At 52.4% G+C, this 11,443-nt stretch overlaps 1 protein-coding gene across 1 annotated transcript in view; it reads right to left on the reverse strand.

Moving 5' to 3' along the window:
* LOC135205256 (large ribosomal subunit protein uL29m-like) overlaps window positions 1-5,619 on the reverse strand; it is a 49,650-nt gene extending 44,031 nt beyond the window's left edge. The window contains exon 1 of the mRNA XM_064235606.1: window positions 5,519-5,619. Coding sequence (XP_064091676.1) covers window positions 5,519-5,619 — 101 coding nt within the window. The remainder of the gene's footprint in view (window positions 1-5,518) is intronic.
* Between the last annotated feature and the right edge of the window lie 5,824 nt (window positions 5,620-11,443).

Here is an 11,443-nt window from a genome sequence, read left to right on the forward strand (position 1 = left end):
ACCGGCTGGTCCGCTGCGAGAGCGGCCGCTGGCCTGGCGAGAGTCACCTGAGCGGCTCTCGACAGTCTTCTGCTCCGTGCCTCGGTCATGATGCTGAGGCGAACTCAGACGCCTTAACTTTGGCTGCACGGTCACCCGCCGAAGGAGATCGTACACTCGGAACTTCTCGCGGACGAGAAACCGAGCCGGTACCTGGCTTAGCAGCAGAGCTGCCAAGACCAGGCGAGGGTGTACCAGCGGTAGCCAGCACACCCTTGGTCCCCGTCTTCTTCTTCTTCTTTTCAGGAACGGGGAGGACGGGCCCCGTTCCCGAAGGAACAGGAGGACCAGCACAAGAAGAACCCCCCCCCCGTCAACACCGGAATGTGACGAGCCCTTCGAAGTTCCCGAAGGAGTCTTCTTAGGGGGAATAACAAAACCCGGTTACCAGCTGGTCGCTGCGAGAGCGGCCGCTGGCCTGGCGAGAGTCACCTGAGCGGTTCTCGCCAGCCTTCTGCTCCGTGCCGTGGTCTTGGCGCCGAGCGAACTCTGGCGCCGAAACTTTGGCTGCACGGTCTACCCGAGGGAGAGCGTACACTCGGGATCTCCTGCGAACGAGAGAGACCGAGCCGGAACCTGGCGTAGCGGCATCGCCGCTAGCACCAGGCGAGGAAGTACCAGAGCTAACCGATACTCCTCTGGTCCCCGTCTATCTCTTCCTTACGGAAGGGGAGACGGGCCCCGCTCCCGAAGGAGCAGGAGGACCAGCAGAAGGACCCCCCGTCCCACCGAGGTGGGACGGGCCCTTAGAAGTTTCCCGAAGGAGACTTCTTAGGGGGGGGAGGCAGCCTTCTTCTTCTTCGGCTTATGGGCCTTAGAAGTCGAAGGTGGGGAAGAGGCAGCAACAGACGAAGATGACACCTTCCTCTTCTTCGTCAGCTCACGCAGGACAGTCGTCAGGTCCTCCATCCAGGCCGGAGTCGGGCCTATTGCCGAAGCAACACGGCCCGACTGCACCTGTCCGGAAGGACCTGGGACTGGGGAAGACACACCATGGACAGGCGCAGGAACCAGGAGCGACAGCAACCAGCTCAGGAGCGCGGCAGCGGTAAACACAGAAGGGACAGCCAAGCCAGTAGCGGGAACCACATCAGCGACAGGTACGGCAGGCCCAGCCATCGCCTCGTAGAATCATCGGCAGCCAGCGTGGTACTGGCGGCCGGTCCAGGGGCGAGCTGCTGGAACAGCGGAAGTCTGGGGCAGGCAACACGAAGAAAACACAGGCGGCGGCGGCATACCCCTCCTCGGTACGGCGGCGACCGGCCCTAGAAGCGGCAGACGGCATCACCGACACAGCATGGGGAGTGTAGACCAGCGGGGGGAAGCAGCATAAGCGGCCGTGAAGGTTGTAGTGGAGACCACTCCAAGGTCACCGCCCCAGACCTCGCTAGACTCTGCAGCAGATCGTGGATGCTAGGCACGCCCTGCAGCCGCAGTGGTCCATACCTGTCCAAGGTCGTCTCCCACGGCTGTAGCACCTGCGGTAGCACAGACAGATTAGTAAGAGGGGTTCCCTCACGCACGGGGGGGGAGACATGCCCCACCCGAACGGAAGGAAGACCCCAAAACAAAATACGAGGAAGCTGAGCGGGGGGGCAGGAAAGAAGACGAAGAATCGGATACCAAGGGAGTCGCGGGAGAGCTTTCCGACGACTTCCTGGCAGACCTTCGCTTCCCCTACCCCCGCACAGCAGTGAAAAGTAATATGAAAATGAAACAGAATACTGCACTTGCGATTCACTTCATAGAACTTAAAGAGGGAAAAATCAATTCCCGGTAAGAGCGGAAACTTGATCCATAATAATATGATGCTATCAAAATATATATGTGAAAATGAAACAATACTGCACTTGCTATTTTCACTTTCACAGCAATAAATCGTAAGGATTAATTCCCGGGTAAGAGCGGAAATTGATCCAAAATTAAATTTGATGCAATTAATAAATGAAAATGAAAAGAAAACTGCATTGCGAATCCACTTTCATTGCATTCTATTCATACAAAATAAGAGGCTCTTGCCGAGCGCAATCAAGCTCTCGGCAACGAACGCACATGGCAAAAAAATAATGAAAAAAGAGTTACTTACCAGCTTGCATTTCATCGCATTACACACTTTCGCCCACCCACATGACATCGGCGCGAGTGCGCCCGCCCTCGGCACCGAGACATAATTCAAGGGTTCAATTCATGAAAAGAGCGGAAATCGCCGTCTCTACGGCGATTGCTCCATGTTGATTCATAATTAAGTAATGAAAATGAAAACAGTGTACTTACAGTTTCATTTTCAAGTCAAACCAAACCATTAGTAGAAAACACAATATAAACAAAGCATACGACGATGAAGCGGGCAGAGAGCGATGACGAACACGTCCTTCACACCCGCGGCCTGAAAGCAAAAGTGATTCTTCACCTCTCGGGCGCGCGGGCGCGCGCACGATCGGACAAGCAGTTAACTACCGTTCTCCCCTTGTTCGAAGCTTACGACCGTCCCAGCTGCCGCTAGTTACCTTCTTATTGTTAAAGGACCGAGGGTTTGTATTACGTATCGGAACAACTGAAGTTTCATCAACAAAATGAGATAGTATATGAAACCATCATATGAACTAAATAAACATAGAAGTCTACGTAAAGTCACAATTTTTTTAAGTAAATTGTATTTTTCCTTACTATACTAACCTGAGGTCCTTCACATAAGAAATTACTTTCAGCGCCAGCTGGACCGGTCGTAAGATTCAATAACCAGGTAGTTGGGCAGTAACTGCTTGTCCGATGGTCGGGAGTCCCGCCCAACTGGATGTATACATTCCACTTTGCTTTAGGCCCAGGAACAGAGTGAGGGGTGGCATGAGGTGGGCCTATATGTAAAGGACCTCAGGTTTGTATAGTTAGGAAAAATACAATTTACTTTAAAAAATTGTGATTTGTTCCTACCCGTTATACAAACCATCGGTCCTTTACATAAGGAAGACTCACTTATAGGTGGGAGGAATCTGAGTCTTGTGAACAGACTGGTGTTCACCCAACCTGGGTTCCCTTCCTGGTTGTGAGAGCTAGGGGGGGAACCTAGCCTCTGTCAAACTAATTGGAGTGAGAACTGCAGGATCAGCGGCCAGACCTGTGGACCACTTCATAAGAGGGAGGCATGCATATCTCTTATGAACAGCAAGCAAGAACTTCAAGTCATAAGTAAGAGGCCAAATATAAAGCATTTGGTTTGTCTCTCACTGCTGTCCGTTTCCCCTGTTAGGGAAGGGATGGATAAATGCTTCTATCCCTAACTAAAAGGATAGAATGGAGCTCAGTTATGTAACTTACCTGCACCGTCGTCCTGTGACAACATGTGATGACTGCTACCCTCTGCAGCAGGAAGAAGGAAGAGGAGCCAGTCACACTCTCATTCATTCTCCATTCACGCGATATCAAGAGGACGAGATGCAACCTTGCCCTGTTAAAGGAGCTGGGTAACCTACACAACTTGTTGAGCAGCCACCATGGGTCCTAAGGGAAGAGTGCCCAAGGACCTATGGGCAATATCCCAAAGGTAGAAGGAGGTGAAGGTGGTCTGGTTGGACCACCCCCTGCCTTCAGCACCTGTGCAACTGACAAGTTCTTGCGGAATGCAAGGGTTGGACCAATACCTCTAACTTCATGGGCTCTTGGACGAAAGGTACTGGTGTCGGCACTCCTCTCGGAGTTGTACGCTTTCCTGATTACCTCACAAAGCCAGAAAGACACAGTGTTCTTGGACACTTCTTTCTTGGCCACCCCGGTGCTAACAAAGAGGTGTCGACACTCAGGCCTGAGGTGTTGAGTTTTCTTCAGATAGCGCCGCAGCCCTCTAACAGGACAAAGTAGCACCTCTTCCGTATCATTACCAGTAAAATCCTCTAGGGAGGGGATCATGAAGGACTTGAACCTGACGTCAGAGACCGAAGGGTTCTGAGTCTTTGCTATGAAATCCGGAACAAAATTGAGTGTAACTGATCCCCATCCCCTCGATCGTTTGACATCAAAGGAAAGACCATGAAGTTTCCTACTCTCTTCACTAATGCCAGGGCCAGCAGAAAGACGGTCTTGAGGGTCAGATCCCTGTCTGATGACTCCCGGAGAGGCTCGTAAGGTCTACATGTCAAACTGTAAGACAAGAGTCACATCCTACTCAGGGGGCCTGAGTTCCCTGGGTGGGCAAGACTTCTTGAAGCTCCTCATTAGGAGAAATATTTCCATGGAGGAGGAAATATTAACTCCTCGAAGCTTAAGAACTAGGGCCAGGGTGGCTCTGTATCCTTTAACTGCGGAAACAGAGAGGAGCTTCTTTCAGCGAAGGAAGATCAGGAAATCCACTACCTGCTGAAGAGTGGCTCTGAGCCAAGACACCAACCACAGAAGACGGATCACTTTCCCTGGTACGTATACTGCTGCAGAGGACTGTCTGAGGTATCCAGCCATCTCTGTTGCTGCTCGGCAAGAAAAGCCTCTCGCTTGCAAGAGATGATGGATAACCACCAGCCGTGAAGACACAGGGAATGTACTGCCTGGTGATACCGTTCTACATGCAGTTGACACAGCAGGTTGTGCCATGGGGGAATCTCTCGCGGTGCCTCTGAAAGAAGAGCCAGCAGGTCCAGATACCAAATGGCCTGAGGCCATTTGGGTGCCACTAGAATCATCTGAAGACTGCTGGTGACCGGCACCCTACTGATCACTTCGCGAATTAGACAGAATGGGGAAAAGGCGTACACTACGAGGTTGTCCCACGGGTGTTGGAACGCGCCCTCTACAGCTGCCCATGGGTCCGGCACAACTAAGAAGAAAACCTCGAGTTTTCTGTTGTGCTGGGTGGCGAACAGATCCACTACTCGACGCCCCCACAGGTCGAACAGCCTTTCCGCTACGTCTGGGTGTAGAGACCATTCTGTCCCAATCACCTGATTCTGACAGCTGAGCTTGTCTGCCACTACATTCCTCTTGCCTGGAATATATCAGGCTGACAGCTCTACCGAGTGAGCTACAGCCCACTCGTGCACCTGCATCGTCAATTTGTGTAACGGGAGGGACACTTGGCACCCGTTTGTTGACGTATGCCACTACCATGGTGTTGTCACTCATCAACTCCACTGAGTGTCCCATCAGCTGTTCCCGGAATTCTTGGAGCGCAAGAAACGCTGCCTTGAGTTCCAGGACATTAGTGTGAAGGTGCTTGTTGTGTTGGTTCCACACTCCTGCAACCAGCAACTCTTCCAGGTGTGTGCCCCACCCTTTGGTCGATGCATCTGAGAACAGAAGCATCTCCGGAAGGGGAGTGCGTGGCGGCACTCCTATCAAGAGGTTCCTGTTGTCTAGCCACCAGGCTAAATCCTCCCTACTTCCCCCGTAAGAGGAACCAGGAAGGATTGTGGATCCCGCGCCTGTGACCAGCACTCCTTTAGTCTCCATTGCAGAGACCGCAGGTGAAGACGCCTGTGAGAGACTAACTTACCACTGCTGAGCTGGCTGTTCCTGTTGTGACAAAAACCGACGAGCTACTTCCCTGAACCTACTGATCCACGAGTCTGCGGGGAAGACTCGTGCTGCTACCATGGCAATCAGCATGCCCGGGTACTTTATCCTCTGCTTGGGCTCGAGATCTAAATTCTCTAAATTTACCACGATCCCCAGATCGCAGCAGAAGTCGAGAAGGTGATCTCTGTCCTGTAGCAACTGTGAGTGAGAGCTCGCCAGGACCAGCCAATTGTCGAGATACCTCATCAGATACCTCCTGGCTAAATGGGCCCAAGCCAATACCAGAGTGAACACTCGCGTGAACACTTGTGGGGCGGTTGAGAGACCGAACAAAGTGCCCTGAATTGGTACACCGTCCAATCAAGGATAAAGCGAAGATAATTCCTGGAGGACTGATGGATAGGTATTTGGAAATATGCATCCTTCAGGTCCACTGAAAGCAGGAAATCATTCTCCCTGATAGAATCAAGCACTGAGTGTGCCATTTCCATTGTGAACTGAGTCTGGCAAACAAATTGATTTAAAGGCAAGATCTACCACTGGTCTCCAGCCCCCCAAAGACTTCTCCACCAGGAAAAGTTGGCTGTAGAACCCCGGTGACATCTTGTACGATTTCCACAGCTCCTTTGCTCAGCATGGTCTGCACTTCTTGAGTCAGTGCTACATCACTGGCAGAACCAGGAACGTAGTGAGAGGTGGCCTTGACTCGTAGGGAAGTAGATATCCCTCCCAAAGGACATCGACTACCCAAGTCTCAGCTTCGTAGCACTGCCAAGTTACCCAATGGCTCACCGGGCACCCCCCCCCAACTTCCGGCAGCAGGTGAGGGGGAATGCCATCCCTAGCATTTCCCTCTCTTCCCCTTTCGCTTAGCCCCTTTCCCGCGAGAGGAGGAGGCATGAGAAAAGGGCTGACACTCACCTCTCGAAGCGAAAGAGGAAGGCTGGGTCTTTCCCTGAGCTACCCTAGACAGTACTGACGTCTTAGAAGCGGAGGAAGTGCTAGCTAAGCTCCAAGGCTTAGCCGCAGTTGAACGAGACTGCCCAGAAGTCCTAGCAACTGCCTGGTGTACTAGGCGATCGCTGTCCTCAGCTCTGCGCTTTTCCACTGCAGCGTCCACCATCTCTCTGCAGAAGAGAGAGGAGGAACCCAGCAACGGTCTGTTCCTCAAACCCAACATTACCTCATGACCGGCTACCCTGGCCACAGTCAGGACTGTGTCCCTCCTCCTCAAAACCAGGTTGGCCAACAGGTTGGCTGTCTGTTGGGCGAGGTAGGAAATGGCCCTACCTCCAGACTGGCAGTGTCTCCCGAACGCCGAGTCTTCCCCAGGAACTATAGCTCCCAAGGAGGCTGCAACTCTGGATATTGTGAGGGAACACAGATCCAGCCAAGAAATGGCCTGGAAAGCTGCCATGGCAGTGGATTCCAGGGCCAATGCCTCTTGCTGCGAGCAGCAGGTGCTGAAGAGGCACTCCCGGAGTTAGGCGAGCTAACTCCGGGTCAATCTGTTTGGTCGGCAATGGGTCTGTCGAAGGCACGTAGAAACGCCGCTGACAAGGAAGAGGAGGGGGAAGCAGCTTGTCTGACCTATTGGCCCTGAGGGAAGCTTCCTGTTCAGAGACAAGAGCGTTCACCTGGTCCAGCACTCTGTCGGCCAAGGAAGACCAGGGTAGCCATACAAAAGCTCAGGGTTCCTTCTTAGGCCCTCAAAACGACTCCAACCTCAATGGACGGTCAGAGGGGGCAACCACCAATCCTTCCCCGAGGTCGTGCTGATGGATCAGCGCAATGTCCTCTGCAAAAGACCTCTGTATCTCGGGGGTGACTGCGTCCTGAGGCGATGGACCGTCAGATCCATCCAGGCCGAGTCCCTCCCGAGACACTCTTCCTACAGGAGGAAGAACCTCGCCAGACCCCCCGTGGTCTCTAACCACTTGAGCGTGTGACCTGTACAGTCCCAAAACTGAACCAGGCTCATAGGCTCCCGTGGCCGGACTGTAAGAAGCGCACTCCTAACGGTCACTCCTGTTCGCCTTGCTCCTCCCTATGTAGCCTGAGGAGGTTGAGGGGACAGGTGAGGCAGACCTGACACTCCTACCTTGCCTACCAGCAGAACCGGTAGGCTGGGAGGACTGCAGGCGATCGCCAACCCACAGTGGTGATCGAGCTGCAGGTCTGGACCAGCAATCTCCCTGCGGAGAAGTGCTGGACTGAAGATCGTAGCATCGGTCTCGTGCGTCAGGGGAGCTGCTAAAAGCCGTGCGGGCCGTCCGATCACGCTGGTGTGATCGACGGTCAAGTGACTGGTAGGGTCCACTAACGCGGTGATAGGGAGCACTGTCCTCACAACACACCATGGTCCCAATAGCAGCTGAAGCTGTTCCCGGGGGACCTCTTCCCAGCCTCCCCTCATGTCAGATGGGACCGTCACGTCAACCCTGGGTACCAGTTGATCGCTATGCGAGCAATTGCTGGTCTGGCGAGAGTCACCTGAGTGACTCTTACCATCCTTCCGCTCTGTGCCTGGGTCCTGGCGGTGAGCGTACTCAGCCATCTGGACTTTGGCTGCACGGTCACCAAGCAGGTGACTGTACACTTGGTGATGCTCGCTGTGCGAGTGGCCAAGACGGTTCCCGGTCCAGAGGTGGAACCTTCAGAGCCAGGAGCAGAGGTACCAGCGGTGGCTTGTACCTCCATGGTCCCGGTTTTTCTCTTCCCTGAGGAAGGAGAGACGGGCCCCGTTCCCGAAGGAACGGACCAGCAGAAGACCCACCTGTCTCACCTGAGTGAAACAAACCCTTAGAAGTCTCTGTACAAGACTTATTAGTTGGGGGGCCACCTTCTTCTTCCTCGGCTGGGGGGCCTTGGAAGTAGAAGGGGAAGAGGCGGCAGAGGACCACAACGAAGACGAAGACGAAGACAACACCTTCTTCTTCTCGTTGACTTCTTCTTCGCCAGCTTCCTCAGGACAGCAGACAAGTCTCCCATCCAGGCTGGAGCTTGGGCGGGTGTGGGGGCAGAGGGCCCAGCTCCACCTAGGCAGGAGAAACTGAAGGAGCAGCAAACTTCCATGGGCAGGAACAGGGGCAGCAGGCATGGCGACATCAACAGGTGGAAGATCCAACGGCGAGCTCTTCGGGCACTCGAAGTCAGGCGGAGGAATATACTCCCTCTTGGGAGTATATTCCCAATGTCACGTGCTGGGTGTAGACCAGGTGAGGTGGTGCAGCGTACTCCGGGGTCAAGACCGTAGTGGTCATCCTCGATTCCACCCCGTGTGTAACCAGGACTGCAGCCAGATGGTGAAGGAGTCCCTGGATATTCAGAGTGCCGGGAAGACTCAGCAATCGCCACACCTGCTTCAGATCCCCACCCGCGGAGGCAGACAAACCTGAGGAAGGAACAGACGGGTTAATGGGGGTGGGGGGGTTCCTTTTCACTCAGAGGGAGAAAGATCCACCCCTGAGCTGACAGAAGACCCCAAGTACAACTCAAGGTCGGGATGTCTCCCTCCCTCCTCTGCACTCGACAGATCGAGTGAAGAGGTGGCGAGAGACATGTCCCCCGAAGGAGAGAGAGGTAGCTGACGAGGGGGGAGGAAAGAAGACAACGTGTCTGTCACCAGAGGTGTTGAGGGAGAGCTTTCCGACGACACCTTGGCTTACTTAAGAAGCTTCTTCCTCTTCTCGTACCGCTCCCACTGCTCCTCCGACCAAGAGAAACAACAATCACAGGTCAATTCACGATTGCATTCACGCCCTCGGCACCTTGTGCAAAGGGCATGAGGACCCACAAATTTACTAGATCGGAACGCACCACACTTTTGTCCCCCCACTCCAAGGCACATTCTCCGGTTGGATGGGGGCGCAAGGGCTTATCCGATTTGTGGGATTGCATTCTTGCAGTACCAAATCAAAAGAAATATGTTATTGTTATTATACAATTAAGTTTGTTCATACTTACCTGGCAGATATATATATAGCTGTATTTTCTGACGTCCGACAGAAATTTCAAAACTCGCGGCACACGCAGTGGGCGGCCAGGTGGTAGTACCCATTCCCGCCGCTGGGAGGCGGATATCAGGAACCATTCCCATTTTCTATTCATATTTTTTACTAATGCCTCTGTCTCCTGAGGGGAGGAGGGCGGGCACTTTAATTATATATATCTGCCAGGTAAGTATGAACAAACTTAATTGTATAATAACAATAACATTTTGTTCATGCCACTTACCTGACAGATATAGCTGAATCCCACTTCGGATGGTGGGAAGAGACAGAATAGGATTTTTTAGGAAACTTAAATTAAGTAGATGATATACATCTTGGTTCCTTACCTGTTTGCAAAGTAGACTATGTGATTACTGTCACGTAAGGCTGCTTTTGCTTAAACAGAGTTGCCAGCCAGGTGGAGACCTGTAGTGCTGGTGCGCTCTGGATGATCTGTCAACGGGTGCGAGACCTCAACGTGACAAGACCATCGAGGCCATACAAATGAGGGCAACGAAGCAACTGACCACCACCTGACCAACTATTCACAAAAAAACCCTTAAAACTAACTAAAGGATGGGAGATCTTCACATAAGACTCACCACAACCTAAAACACAACAACCTAACCTAATCCTAACTAAGGGATAGGGAAAGAGCTACGTACCGGACCCCAATACTGTGTCCGCAGAAACGTATGGCCCCATTGCATTACAATCGTCATAAATCGTTCTCACATCCCTTAGGTAATGTGAGGCGAAGACGGAGTTACTCCTCCAAAAGGTGCAATCAAGGATGTCCTTGATTGACATGTTCTTTTGGAAGGCAAGAGAGGTAGCGACGGCTCGAACTTCGTGCGCTTTTACTCGGAAGAGGCTCAAATCAGTCTTCTGGAAAGATGAATGAGCCTCCCGAATGAATGTCCCTCAGAAAGAAAGCAACAGCATTCTTCGATAAAGGTAACTCTGGTCTCTTCACAGAGCACCAGAGATTACCTGAGGGACCTCTTACCTCTTTCGTTCTATGCACGTAGAACTTGAGAGCCCTGACCGGGCACAGGACTCTCTCTGGTTCTTGGCCCACCAGATTTGACATACCCTTGATCTCGAAAGTCTTCGGCCAAGGGTTCGAAGGATTTTCATTCTTCGCCAAGAAAGTTGGGTTCAACGAGCAGACAGCATTGTCCCCTTTGAATCCCATTAACTTGCTAAACGCTTGAATTTCACTAACTCTCTTAGCCGTCGCAAGAGAAGTTAGGAGGTAGCCTTCCTTGTCAGGTTTCGAAGAGACGCTGCCTGAAGCGGTTCGAAAGGGCTTGACATAAGGAATTTAAGGACTACGTCCAGGTTCCATGATGGAGGTCTCATTTGAGGAACCTTCGAGGTCTCGAAAGACTTTAAAAGGTCATGAATGTCCTTGTTGTCAGACAGGTCGAGGCCTCTGTGCCTAAAAACCGCTGACAACATGCTTTTATATCCCTTGATGGTAGGGACCGCTAATTTCTGCACATTCCTGAGAAAGAGCAGAAAATCAGCTATTTGGTTCACAGAGGTCGAGGAAGAGGAAACTCCCTCCTTTTTACACCATGCCCTGAAGGAAGCCCACTTCGATTGGTAAACAGCTCTTGTGGAAGCACGTCTCGCATGTGCGATTGCTCTCGCAGCTGCTTTCGAAAAAACCTCTCGCTCTGGCCAACTTTTCGATAGTCTGAACGCAGTCAGACCCAGAGCGGAGAGTTTTGGTGAAACCCTTTCGAAGGGAGGCTGTTTGAGTAGATCTTTTCTCCAGGGTCAATGTCCTTGGAAAGTCTACAAGGAAAGACATGACCTCTGTGAACCATTCTCTCGCTGGCCACATCGGAGCGATCAGGGTTAACCTCGTCCCTTCCGAGGCCGCAAACTTCCTCATGACT

Source organism: Macrobrachium nipponense, chromosome 49, assembly GCF_015104395.2.
Source record: "Macrobrachium nipponense isolate FS-2020 chromosome 49, ASM1510439v2, whole genome shotgun sequence".
NCBI lineage: Eukaryota > Metazoa > Arthropoda > Malacostraca > Decapoda > Palaemonidae > Macrobrachium > Macrobrachium nipponense.